General features: G+C 32.6%; 1 protein-coding gene across 1 annotated transcript; it reads left to right on the top strand.

Annotated features, from left to right (window-relative positions):
• Window positions 1–1,618: 1,618 nt before the first annotated feature.
• Window positions 1,619–6,452, top strand: LOC124939407 (cellulose synthase-like protein G3). The gene is made up of 7 exons (XM_047479885.1): window positions 1,619–2,211; window positions 3,952–4,041; window positions 4,646–4,801; window positions 4,889–5,101; window positions 5,176–5,275; window positions 5,363–5,523; window positions 5,607–6,452. Exons 1-7 carry the CDS (start codon window positions 1,633–1,635, stop codon window positions 6,426–6,428), a joined length of 2,121 nt encoding a protein of 706 aa, XP_047335841.1. The 5' UTR covers window positions 1,619–1,632; the 3' UTR covers window positions 6,429–6,452.
• The last annotated feature ends 8,082 nt before the right edge of the window (window positions 6,453–14,534 follow it).

Here is a 14,534-nt window from a genome sequence, read left to right as displayed (position 1 = left end):
TAAAATATTATTTATTTTAAAATTTTTTATCATGGTAGCCTTTAAACTTTTTTACCAAAAAATTTTCATTTTTTAAAAAATCCAAATTATTTGAAAAACTAATAAACCCATTTTTTTTTAGACAACCTAATAATTTTTTTGGGCATGCATATGAGATTACGTTTGCCATGTGTGTGACGGTAAAAAAAATAATAAAAATGGGGTCCACCGTTTTAATTCACTTAACAACTTCATATTTGTTTTCTTCTAAATGCATGTGATTTACGGAATTTTTTTCTAACATTTCTTAAAAAATAAAACTTTTATTATATTAATTCTTATAATCTACATTTATGATGTCAATAAATAAAAACATAAAGAGTAAATAAACAAATATATTTTTATTTAAATATTATTTAAAATTAATATAATATTAAAATATATAATATGCCTTGAATTAAATACTATCTACCAAAAAATGTTTTATATTTTTACTTAAAATAATATATAATAAAATATTTTGAAATTATGATTTTATTTTAAATTTTAATAAAAGTAATAATTTTAATTTATATATATATAACTATTTATAATTATTAAAATCAATAATAATTTACCTTCAAATATTTTTTATTATTATTTAATACTTTTGAATGCATGTGATTTACCGAATCTTTTTAACATCTCTTTAAAAATAAAATTTGTATTATATTAATTCTTATAATCTACACCATAATTTATGATGTCAATAATTTAGTTTAATTAAAATAAAAATATAGATCATAAATAAACAAATATATTTTTATTTAAAATTAATATAATATTAAAATTAATAGAGTGCCTTAAAAAAAATATATTTTTCTTCCATAAATTATTTGGTAGAGAATTTTGTATTTTGTTAAAACTCAAATATAATCATATTTTATATATAAAAAAATTTATTCAAACAAACATTTATGTAGTTTGATCTAAAAAAATCATCAAACAACTGCTTTTTCTATTATTTACCAGAGTTTATTTAATTCAACCACATTTTTCAAATGAAAACAGATCACCTATCTCTTTTACTTTGACATTTTTTATATTACTAATTTTTACAAATATAACAAATTAGTTTACAAATGTAAAATATACTAAACATGAATCCGTCACACTTTACATAATTGCAAAAAAACTGTATTTTACTGTCTTCTTACCCTCCATCTTTTCTTTCTATTGAGAAAAGAGAATTATACTTGCTTCCTCTATTTCCGCCACGACGACATACCCACCTCGAAAAATCTTTAGTTAGTTCTAATCTTCATTAATTTCAATTATCAGACAAATCCGCAAAAACTAGACTCGAATTATAAAAAACTTATCATAAACTTGTCGAACAAAAAATAGTTACACAAGTATAAATCATTAAAAATGTGATAGTTCAAATCTAATATAACACAATTTAAAATTCGAAATAAATCTATCCAACTTTGAAACTCAATTAATACCATTTTAGTCAAATTTATTTATGTATATCTTTATAAAATAATATATATAAATGACTTTGTGGATGATGACTTATGAGTAGTATATATAAATATCATGGCTATATATATTAATTGAAGCTGTTAAAAAAACATAATAAGATTGTTTGTTGACTTTAATTTAGAGATCATGACCATACTCCACACATGCACCATTCAAAAAACACGCGCCGCCATTAACCGCCTTCACATCCTCTTCCATTCATCCTTAATAATTCTCCTTTTTTATTACAGACTCTCCCACCTCGCCGCCGGCGCCGTCGCCGTCCTCCCATGGGCTCTCATAACCACCGCCGAACTAATATTCTCTTTCATTTGGATCCTCACTCAACCCTTCCGATGGCTGCCCGTCGTTCGAACGGTTTTTCCTCAAAATCTCAACAATAACCTTCTTCCCGGTCTAGATGTCTTTATTTGCACCGCCGATCCGATCAAGGAACCGGTGGTGGAGGTGATGAATACAGTTATCTCCGCCTTGTCTCTTGAATATCCGCCGGATAAACTGGCGGTTTATATCTCCGATGATGGTGGGTCACCGTTGACTCGATATGCGGTTAAGGAAGCTTTTGGATTTGCTGAGATTTGGGTGCCGTTTTGTAGAAAGTATTTGATAAAGACGAGATGTCCGGAGGCTTTCTTTTCGCCGTTGGCTGATGAAGAAAGGATGGTTTTGGGTGATGAATTTAATGAAGATCAACTTAGTACCAAGGTTAGTTCATATTATTATCATTAATCATATCATAGAGCATGAATATGTCGGAAATGATATAGATGTTATCGGGAATTATGTGTTTAGAAAAAATTTCATTTTTCAAGTCTACTTACGTGCGTGTGTATTCATCATTTTCGACGTTAAATTTATGTTCTAAAAGAAATCAATCTAGTTTATTATATTAAAAAAATGAAAATAACTTAAAGTATAAATGCTAATTAATAATAATTGATCATTATCTCTACATTTAAAATAATGATTTTACTAATTAATATTTAAGGCTAATCAGACAATATAAAACATTTATTTAAGATTCTTCTTGATTTCTATCAAATATTTTAGTATCAAAGTTATTAAAATTTGTTTGATTGATATAGGGGTTATTTTAAAATAATCTTAACTATGTAGGGATAAATATAATGTGATATATATAAAAGAAATGAATTATTTTGATATTATTTGTGATAATATAATGATATTTGTATTTTAGATATTTTATTATTTTAATTAATAGAATAAAAAATAAAAAAAGTTTATTTATATTTAACATAAATTTATAATATAACTTTTATATATGTAAAAAAGTTATTTAACAAATTTAGATTAGATTACATAATCTTTTTAGATTACATTTCTTTAGTCAATATATATCTTTATTAAAGTTTGGTCAATGGGATATTTTTTCTAAAAAGCTCATTAATAAAGTGTTTGTTTGGATATGAGTTTAAATAAATAAAAAGTATTTTTTTTTTGTGAAAATAAATTTAATTATAATTTTCAAGCCAGCCATGATATTTTGAATTAAAATCAAATAATCTTTGAGACACCACTAGGTCCACTTTAATGGAATTTAAGTGCGGACAAATGGGTTGACTTAGTCTCCGCCTTTACAGTCAACTAGCTGTTTTATTTTAAACAAGTGTTTATATTATATCCATTGTTTGATTTTGATTTTGATTTATCTGAATTATTTATTAATATATTAATCACCCATTTTTTTCAATCCTTCATTTGAATTTTCAATCAAAATATTCTTATTTTATCTTTTAAATAATTCAATAACTTGATTGATTGAATAGTGAATCACGTGAAACAAATGTGCAAAATTCAAAATTATTTGAAAAAAAAAATTAAAGTTTGGTTTTAAAATAGTAGATTATAATTTAGATTCATTTATCATCACTTATACCTTATCTTTGGATTATATTCCATTTTTTTGTATGAGCAATTATTGGATTATAATCTTATTAAATCCAATTCAATTTAATTTTATGAATTAAATTACTTATTAACGTTAAATTGATCTCATCTATAATATGTTAAGTTTTTTTCTTATGATTATTGTATGGAATGAACTCAAAATATGGTGGACCTTCGTAATGGGTTCATAAATTTATATAGACGCGTTTTAGTACTTTTTTTAAAAATAAGTATTCGAATTTATGACCTTGCAAACAATAGCTCTTATGCTTTATTTTTCAAGTTTTAGACAACTAGTTTCCTACATTTATTTATCATATAAATCTATTAAAATAGCTTAAATGATATAATGTCTAAGAGATCAAATATATCTCATTAAATTCTTATTAAAAACGTTTTAATTAAGTTGAAATGGAGTCGTGATTTTTTAATTATATAAGATTTTAATAATAATGTTTTTCATATTTTAATCTTTACTAGTAGAATGTTAATGGAGTTTATTTATATTTGTAATGTTTTATGTATATAATTGAACAGTGTGCATACGAAGAGTTCAAGAACAATATAAAGAACAAGGCCTGCAAATTGAAGCAACTAATCACGCATGACCGACCTTCTCACGTTGAGGTATATTCTTTTATACTAAAATTTATTAAACTTATTTCAGATCTATTAAGAATAAAAATAAAATAACTCACTATGATAGTTCGAGTGACAAAAAAATGTTTCTTAAGAGATCAAAATGTGCCTTTCAATTTTCACTTAAAACGTTTTAAGTTTGTTGTTTTATCGCTAGTTGGATTCCAATCTCTATGCATCTTATCTTGTTGTAACTCCTAGAGTTTTTCCCAAATACTTCTAATATATTGTGTAGAGATTAATTGAACTTAATAGAGTTATCCAAAAATTGTTCCTAATAAGTAATTTGTAGGGTTTTGTTTAGTATAACATATTAGTTCAATATGAGTATAAGCTAGTCCAATAGTGATAACTTCCTAACACATCTAACCAACCACACCACAAAAGTACATGAAACTAGCTAGAAAACATAAATTGAGGAAGCAAACCAAGTACATGATGTAAGTTTAATAAAATAATAATGAACTTCTATCTAAATTCTTAAGTATAAAGCTCGTAAATAAAAAAAATATTGATTTCATTTCATGGTATAAATTAGAATATGCGCATTTGTGGTTGGTATTGACATTTAGGATGTCAATTTAATTTATAGTTCTTTTTTTTACTATGTAAGGTGATACATGAAAATAAAGGAGGGAATGAAGAGAACATCAATGAGCAATCCAAGTTGCCTCTTCTTGTCTATGTTTCCCGCGAACGAAGACCATCGAGTCCTCATCGTTTCAAGGCCGGAGCCCTTAACGCTCTAGTATGGTCTCTTTATCATTCACTCTATTAATGTATGTATTGGAAAAGGATCCTAACTTTGTGTTCTATGTTTTTATATTCATTTCAGCTCCGAGTTTCGGGGATAATGAGCAATGGACCATATGTATTAGTATTAGACTGTGACATGTATTGTAATGATGCAACATCAGCTAGGCAAGCAATGTGCTTCCATCTTGACGAAAATATGTCTTCTTCTCTTGCTTTCGTTCAATACCCGCAAATCTTCCATAATGTTGGAAAAAATGATATTTACGATGGCCAAGCTAGATCGGCTTATAAGGTTAGTTTTCAACTATTAAGGGTGTTACTTATTCTTAGTTACATTTTTTTTAATATCTTGAACTTTTGATTTAGACCAAATGGCAAGGAATGGATGGACTAAGAGGCCCTCTTTTTACTGGCACGGGTTATTACGTGAAGCGCAAAGCTTTGTATGGTTATCCTAACCGAGAGGGTAAGAAACACGAAATAATTCATTTTATATATTTTGTTAATTCACTTCGATCAGTTTTTTCATGAGATTCGACTTCGTAATAAACAGATATTTTTCTTCGTGAGGCGGAAAGGAATTTTGGTTGGTCTTCAGAGTTGATTACTTCGCTAAAAGGCGAAAATCAAAAGAAATCCTATACGGAGACATTACAAGAATCCAAGAGGCTCACTTCATGCATTTTTGAGGAAGGAACTCAATGGGGAAACGAGGTAAGTTATCGGGAAAAAAACCTTATAATCTCTTTAAATTCTCATTCCATTATTGGTTTAATGTTTCATCGAATTAATGATAGGTCGGGTACTCGTACTATTGCTTGCTAGAGAGCACGTTTACGGGCTACCTCTTACATTGCAAGGGTTGGAAGTCGGTCTACCTCTACCCAAATCGTCCATGCTTTTTAGGGTGCGCACCTATCGACATGAAGGATGCATTGGTCCAACAAATGAAATGGAGCTCCGGCCTTTTACAAGTCGGAGTCTCGAAGTTTAGTCCCCTCACTTATGGAATATCAAGAATGTCCACACTCCAAAGCATGTGTTATGGGTACTTCACCTTAGTAACCTTGAACGCAATTGCTCTCGTGATCTATGGGACCGTCCCTCAATTATGCTTCCTTGGTGGCGTTCCCGTTTACCCTAATATTAGTAGTCCATGGTTCGCGGTTTTCGCATGCATATACTCTTCGGCACTTATCCAACACTTGTACGAGGTTAAGTCATCCGGTGGTTCGATCAAGACGTGGTGGAACGAGCAAAGGATGTGGGTGATAAGGTTAGTCACGGGGTGTCTTTTTGGGGTGGTTGATTTTGTTATGAACTACTTAGGGTTGTCGAAAGCAAAGTTTCGGTTGACAAACAAGGCGATGGATAAGGAGAAGGTGGAGAGGTACGAGAAGGGGAAGTTTAACTTGGATGGAGCCGAGGTTTTCATGGTTCCTATGACATTGTTGGTGGTTGTGAATATGGTTAGTTTGGTTGGAGGATTTGGAAGGATGGTTTTGAGTTGGGATGGAGGTTTAAGTCTAATGGAGATGTTTGGGCAAGTCATTGTTTGTTGTGTGGGGTTGATTATAAGTTATCCTGTCCTTGAAGGGATTTTATTATCAAAAAAATGATAATTAGATCCTTGAATAATGTTTAGTGATCTACAAATTCTCTTCAAAGTTTTTCTTCAAGAAGATAGAACTATTGAATTCTGGAAAAAAAAAATTGTACAAAATTGGTTAGTATTTATGTCTTCATCTCGGTGTATCAATAATTGTTTTTCTTCTACTTTTACTATCTAATTAATATTTGCATTCTTACACTCAAATTTGGACAAGAATGCATCTAAAATTTAGCTTATTTTATCATTATAGATGGAAAAGGAGAATTGTTATTTTCTATTCTTCAAAGCATTTTGCATTTCCATAACTCTTATGTGGTGATCAAATCCATTTGTGACATTAATTATGTAAACATCATTCTTATGATAAAGGAAAGTTCAATTAGATGAACTTCCATATCCGTGATTTAGGTTAATTTAAAATTTTCTTTTCAATTATTTGAAAAAAAAATCTGTTTATTGTTTGTTTTACAGAGGTTTAGGTTTATTTCTTATTAATTTTGCTCTTACTTTATTTTTTAATATTATTAATAATCAATTTATTATTAATAATAAAATTATTATTATTATAAATTCTGAATTTATTATTATTAATAATAATAATGATATTAATAATAATAATAATTATAATAATAAAATTATTATTATTATTATTAATAAATTTATTATTATTATTATTATTATTATTATTATTATTATTAATGATGATGAAATTATTATTATTATTAATGAAATTGTTATTATTTTTATTTTTATTATTTTTATTATTAATGAAATTATTATTATTATTATAGACACTCACATTTTAACCCATTTATAATTAAAATTTAGACTTTATTTTAATATAATAAAAATATCTTAATTAAAATTAATATTTTATCTTTTCATTTCACATATTCTTAGAAAGTGTGTATATGTGGGGTTGAATGGTTCAGATTCAGAAAACAAAGAGGTAACAATAAAATAAATAAAATAAAAGGGGTTACAGGCTTGCCCACCTTTAGCCGATCCATCTGTTTCGAAACCCGCTTACCCACCTTTAGCCGATCCATCTACCCGGCCACCTAACTCCATTTAAAGAGTTTGGTTTCCCAATTCTTGCTAGATCTTTGTTTTTATTTTAATCCAGATACTTTAATTAATTTTAAAACATCCAAAATAATATAAAATATCCAAAAATAATATTTTCAATAAAAACAAAAAATATACTTATTTAGAACCCTTTGAATATTTCTTTTAATTTCTTACTTCTTTTAAACCTTGTATTAAATTAAATTTCAATATATATAATATAAAAATGCAATAAAATTATTATCAATAAAAAATAATATATAAAAATAAAACTTAAATAAGATTTTGTTTGAATTTTACTTTTCTTTTCAAACTAACCTTTAAACTTTTTTTTTTTTTTATAAGTACCATTTTTGATACTCACTTCTCGCCCTATAGGTACTAGCATTTTATTTTATTTCATTAAGTTTAGATTTATGATCATGACATAGACGCATGTTTTAAGAACTTAATGATACAAAACTACACATAGGTTTAAGTTTGGATTTATCTTTAAACACATCTCATAAGATTGGATAAATGAGGTGTAAAATAATATTCTTTTAAATGACAAAAAATTAAAGTAGAGACTATAATGTGACAGAAATGTGAGACATAGTGTGAGAGCCATTTCTCACGTGTAATTAATCACCGAACCAAAAATATAATCTCTAAAATGTGTTTGAACACACAAAATATTTTTCTTTTCTAATTTTTCGAGTAATAAATTATGTGGCGACTCTAAAAAGTCAAAACTAGTCTAAATCGATGTTTTTTAAATGCACTCTAATCAAGCCTATCATTTTGGTTCCTCGTCTCACTCAAGACTCGAGAGGAATGTGAGTTATGGGACGCAACTATCGAGTAAACGAAAACCCCTTCTCAGGAAGGGGTTGATTTTTTATGTTACAATTATTATTATTATTATCATCTAAGTTTTGTGCATAGTTAAATGTTTAATTTAGTGTGTTTGAGGGTTATGTGCTTAACCTCTTGTGACACATTTTTTTTTCTTCTAAAATACAATAATTATTAATTTTTTATATTTTATGAAACTCAAAATTTCTGATTAAGAACAATTTGATCATTTTATGTCACTTAGCTTAACTTTCAATATCTATAACTTGTGTTAGATATGTTAAAAAATATGAGAAAAACTTCATAATGATTCTTAAATTATTTCTAAATTTTGTACATACTAATTTTAATTTACGAACACATTGCAGGTTTAAAGAATTTTTGACCCGAATCGTTTATCAGTTTTCGGTTAATATTTACTACCTACGTTATGCATTTTAAGAATGAAAAAAACATGTTTCATTTAGATCCTAGACTATGACATAAGTAGAATCTTTTATCATGAAACAATATTAGGATTGTGTTTTATTTTATTTTAAAAAAAATGTGTAACATGTCATGTCATGATAAAATAAAAATGTCAAATTTATTTTGGAATAAAGACGGTTAATTTGGAGCGGAGTGTGGGCCATAGCGTCGAATCCCCACAGGTAAGAGTGTTCAACCTGTGAGTTAAGTCTGATTGTGCCATTTTATTTTGGGAAATTTGAGGAAATGACCCCAAAATAGGGCCTAATAGCCGATGGTGCGGGCCCAAGATTTTTATAGCGCTGGTGACCCCCAAACATTTTTCTGCCGAAAATACCCCCGTTGCGTCACGCACCCTCCCGTTGCGTGACGCACCTGAGGGCATTGTGAAAAGTCCACAATGCCCTTACTATATAAGGAAAAAAATATCAGTTCTTTTCATTCTTTCTTTCTTCTTCTCTTTCTTCACTTCCCTTCTCCTCCTTCTCTCTAAAAAACCCAACCACCGACCGACGAAGACGACGGCTGAATCCTCTCTTCCTTCACCATGTCTCTTTCTGCTGCTACAGGTATTCTTCTCCTTCTTCATTTATCTCTTGGATTGCTTTGGTTGTTAGGCTGTAGTGATTAGGGAATGAGCAGGTGGAATGCCACCGTCGCGGCGGAAACCGGGTGCGTAACGCAGTTGCGTCACGTAGTTGCGTAACGCAGTTGCGTCACGTAGTTGCGTTACGCAGATGCGTAACGCACCCCAGACCATTTATAACTATTACTTGCATTTCATTGTTACGGTGTCTCTCGATTTATACTATAATTTTTTCAATTGCAGCTGAAGTATTTGCTGACGTATTTGTTGTGTACAATGGAGAGTGGCAAATTGCAGCCAATGGTACCAGGTCTTTCTCTGCACAATCATGCAAAACCATGGATATACCTCAATGTACTACATTTGCTCAATTAGTTGATACAATCTATGAGACGATTAACGTGCAAAAGTCTGCATATGATTTAGTGATTAAAGTCATGTATGATCCTTCTGCAAAACTTCCCCCTGTTGTTATTGAGGGAGATAAAGATGTGGGCATGTATTTATCACGGTTGATATCGGGTCGAAGTTCGTCGTCTTCGTCACCACTTTGTGTCTCATTAGTAGAGAAGTACCCAAGTCAAGATACTACACTACCAATCATTACTCAAAAAAGTATACCCGGCGTTGTTTCTCGAGTTGTTTCTCAACAGATTTTATTTGAAAGTGATAATGAAGGAGGAGGAGAAGAAGATGAACGGGCTCATCATGAACTGATTAATCATGAACGCGTTATTGACTTTAATTATGAACGGGTTAGTGATTTCCAAGCTACTACTAGTCCTGCATCAGCAGTTGCACGCACGCCGCACCGGTCAATACCTACACCAATGGGTACACCATCTAGTGCAAGAGCAATGGGTACACCATCTAGTGCAAGAGCGTCAATGGGTACACCATCTAGTGCAAGAGCGTCAATGGGTACACCATCTAGTGCAAGAGCGTCAATGGGTACACCATCTAGTGCAAGAGCGTCAATGGGTACACCATCGACAGACCCTACAGACGTATCACCGACAGACCCTTCATTTGCATTGGCGTTAACTAGTGAAACCGTATTGGAAGTCGGTACGTTATTTGATACTAAAAAAGAACTTCAACTGACGCTATATAAATATGCGATGACTTATCATTTTGAATTCAAAGTGAAAAAGTCTCGAAAACATCTTTGGTATGTGAAATGTATGGATGAGACATGCAAGTGGAGCTTACGTGCTGTGAAAGGTAAGTTTTCCGAGATGTTTGAGATTCGGAAATTCAATCGACAACACTCATGCTCAGTTTTGTCGAGGCCGGAAAAAAAAATGCAAACACCGGCATGGGTTATTGGGCAGTGCATGAAGGGTAAGTACATGGACCATCACCATAACCACTTGCCTAAAAAAATAATTGAAGACATGCAGTCAGATTATGGGATGTTTTTGACTTATAATAAGGCTTGGAGGGCAAGGGAAACGGCTTTAACGGCGGTGCGAGGAACGGTAGAGGATTCCTATGGAAAATTGCCTTCATACCTATACATGTTGGAGAAGAATAATCCGGGTACCATAACAGATATTCAGACAGACGAGCACGGGCACTTCAAATATATGTTCATGTCTCTAGGCCTCTCAATTAGGGGTTTCAAAGCCTTCTGTCGTCCCGTATTGTGTGTTGATGCAAGTTTTCTCAAGCACAAGGTGGGAGGTCAACTATTGGTGGATGTTGCATTGGATGCCAATGAGCAACTGTATCCTGTTGCATTTGGCGTTGTTGATTCAGAGAATAATAACTCGTGGACTTATTTCATGCAAAAACTTAGAGAAGAAATTGGATTAGTTGATGATCTCGTCTTCATATCCGATAGACACCCAAGTATAGCCAATGCCTTGTGTGCTGTTTTTCCAGAAGCAGACCACGGTGCGTGCACATATCACATAAAGATGAATATTAATGCCAAATTCAAAACTGATAATTGTCATGTCGAGTTTGATTTGGCTTCTCGTGCGTACACTATCCCCCAATTTAATCGGTTTTTTGACAAGATCAGGGTTAAAGATCATATGATTGCTGCATATTTGGAAGAGATTGGGTTTCAAAGATGGAGTAGAGCATATTTCCCCGGTAAACGATACAATCAACTCACAAGCAATTATGCAGAGAGTTTGAATAGTCAGTGCAGGGAAGCCAGAAAGTATCCAATTTCAGCAATGCTTGAGTTTTTAAGAACAACATTACAAGGGTGGTTTAATGATAGAAGAGAAAAAGCGCCCAACCACCAAGAATTTTTATCTCCAACGTATGAAAAGTTATTATGTGATGGTTTTGAGAAAGCAAGATTCTATACCGTATCATCCCTTAACCGATTTGAGTTGTATGTGCATGATAATGAGGCACATTATAAAGTCAATTTGAAGGACAAGGACTGCACTTGTAGGGTATTTGAAGTCTCCGGTCTTCCTTGTACACATGCACTGGCTGCTGCCCGTCACAGGAATGTGGTTCCTTACGACTTATGCTCAAGGTATTTAATCGTTTTGAACTTATTTATTTAACCTATTTTTAATCGTTTTATTTTCCTTCTCATAGGTATTATACAACTGTATCTTGGTTGAATGCATATGCGGAGACATGTTATCCGGTTGGTGATGAAGAGAATTGGGATCTTCCCGATATTATCAAACAACGCGTGTGTCTAAAACCACCTGTGAAGGTTAAGAAAGGTCGGCCACAAACTAAACGTAGGACATCCCAAGGTGAGGTCCGTAAGGTCCCGAGACGATGCAGTTCATGTGCAGGTCTAGGACATAATAGAGCAACATGCAAAGCAGTGATGCCTGCACCGTCTACCGCAAGAGCAAGAGCATCATCTCAGCAGCATGAGCCCTCATCATCTCAGCAGCATGTGCCCTCATCATCTCAGCAGAATGAGCCATCATCATCTCAACTGTACGAGCCCTCATCTCAGCTCTACGAGCCATCAACTCAATCTTACGAGCCATTAGCTTAGAATGAACTTGTTAGTGTTGTGTTGTGGTGTTAATGTTGTTTTTGTAGACTTATTACCAAATGTCTTGTGTGGAGGTGTTAATGTTGTTTTTGCATCAAGGATTCAAGATTCAAGGATTCAGTAAAGTGTATTGTATTGTTAATGGTGTTAATGTTGTTTTCTGGTATTTTCTGGTGTTTTTGTAGTTTTCTGGTGAATATAATACAGGGACAGGGTTTTTCTACCAAGTGTTTTTCTAGACGCAGCTGCTTGACGCAGCTGCTTGACGCAGCTGCTTAACGAAACTGCTTGACGCAGCTGCTTGACGAAACTGCTTGACGCAGCTGCTTGACGAAACTGCTTGACGAAACATGGTTTACATTAGTGCAGAACCTATTACATTAGACATGATTTATATAACTGTGTACTTCAGGCATTTAATTAATTACAATAACATATATATCATAAACAACATTTTATATCATTAAATCAACCATATTACAAAGGTTTGAGATTAACATTAATAACCCCAAATTTGATATCAGTACAGTACAAAAGTTTCATAAATAACCTATGGATCTACAATACCATGAAATAACCTCACTGCCCACTTTTCTCTCCAAGCTTTCATCTCATTTGAGGTCACTTCTGATAGATTCAGACCTGCAGTCAAGTACTCAATATACATAAGTACAAATACACCACAATCTCCACTCTTTGTTGCTTTGGGAACTTCTGACTCTGGACGTCTTGTGTATGGCAAAACGGAATCAGGGTTGAGCATTGGAAATCGTTGTTTATCTTCAAGAGGCAATGCCTTGTCAAATATAACCGGAATCATTTGGCACATCGGTAGCACAAACTCATCAAGATTAGCATAACATCCAGGATCGCAGTCATATACGTCTACGCGCCATTGCTGTAGACGGACAACACAAAGTACCCAGTGGACGTCTTTGATGTTCAAAGGAATATATATATCATCGCATACTTTCCAACTATTCCTATAGTTGCTGTCATCGCCCAAGAAGTATTCGAAAAAGTTTTCAATGTCAAACTCAATACGACTTTTGTTAAACGCAGCGTACTCAGCAGTGAACCTGGTGTGGAGCCAACAATCTCCAATAAAGAAGTTCTTCTTATATGTCTTTGGATATACCCAAGCTCTTCTTCTCAGAATGAAGCAACCTGCATCGATTTCCTACACAAGAGAAACACATTTAAAATACAATCTGCAAATCTAAAATTATTGTAACATAAATATTACTTACATTATCAGTCAGCCAGGTGAACCTTTTTAGCATTCTGCGAAATAATGCCTTATCACCTAATATAGTATGGAGCTCAATTTTGTTGTTGTCAGTGTTTGGATCTTTAAGCCATGTTTGCAATTGATGAAGAAGTTGATCGTCATATTTTAGAAGTGGATTGACGGTGATTGGATCTTTCAACTTGGGCTGTTTCAGATTGGGGTCGGTGAAATCTGGATCATTCTTCGGCCTCCTATTCCTTCGCGTGACCAATATGACTTTCTTAGGAAGAGGAGGAGGAGTATTCACTATTTCCAGTTCATCTTCGTCATTTTCGTCTTTCTTCTTCCCAACCTTCTTCTTAAAAGTCTTTTGAATCGGTTTTCTCTTCACTTCTTCTTTCTTCTCCACTTCTTCTTCAATCTCCCCTTCTTCTTTCTTCTCCCCTTCTTCTTTCTTCTCCCCTTCTTCTTCAATCTCCCCTTCTTCTTTCTTCTCCCCTTCTTCAACAACGACCTCTTTCTCGACAACGACCTCTTTCTCGACAACAGCCTCAACATTCTCTATCGGTTGAACAGCCTCAACATCCTCTTTCTCCCCTGGTAATTCAACATTGTCTTGCTCCAATTCAACATTATTAACCTTCTCATTCTCCTTTTGCTCCTCTTCTTCATTGAGAATGTCATTCAGACCAATGGCATTCTCATCTTCTTCGTCACGAATGTCAATCTGCTTTTCTTCCTCTTCTTCAACACGAATATGATTCTGCTTTTCTTCCTCTTCATTGTCACGATTGTCATTCAGACCGATGTCATTCTCCTTCTGCTCCTGCTACAAAAGTGAAAAGAATTTAAATTAAGGATGCGTCAAGCAGCTGCGTCAAGCAGCTGCGCTGCGTCAAGCAGCTGCGTCAAGCAAGCAGCTGCGTCAAGCAAG

This window comes from Impatiens glandulifera, chromosome 5 (genome assembly GCF_907164915.1).
Source record: "Impatiens glandulifera chromosome 5, dImpGla2.1, whole genome shotgun sequence".
Lineage (NCBI taxonomy): Eukaryota > Viridiplantae > Streptophyta > Magnoliopsida > Ericales > Balsaminaceae > Impatiens > Impatiens glandulifera.
This window is presented reverse-complemented; position numbering and strand designations above follow the sequence as displayed.

Excerpts from the sequence above, each read along its gene's own strand:
- LOC124939407 (XM_047479885.1), top strand. The coding sequence starts at position 1,633 with ATGACCATACTCCACACATGCACCATTCAAAAAACACGCGCCGCCATT. Across the intron at positions 2,212-3,951 it reads AAGATCAACTTAGTACCAAG|TGTGCATACGAAGAGTTCAA; the intron begins GTTAGTTCATAT and ends ATAATTGAACAG. Across the intron at positions 4,802-4,888 it reads CCGGAGCCCTTAACGCTCTA|CTCCGAGTTTCGGGGATAAT; the intron begins GTATGGTCTCTT and ends TATTCATTTCAG.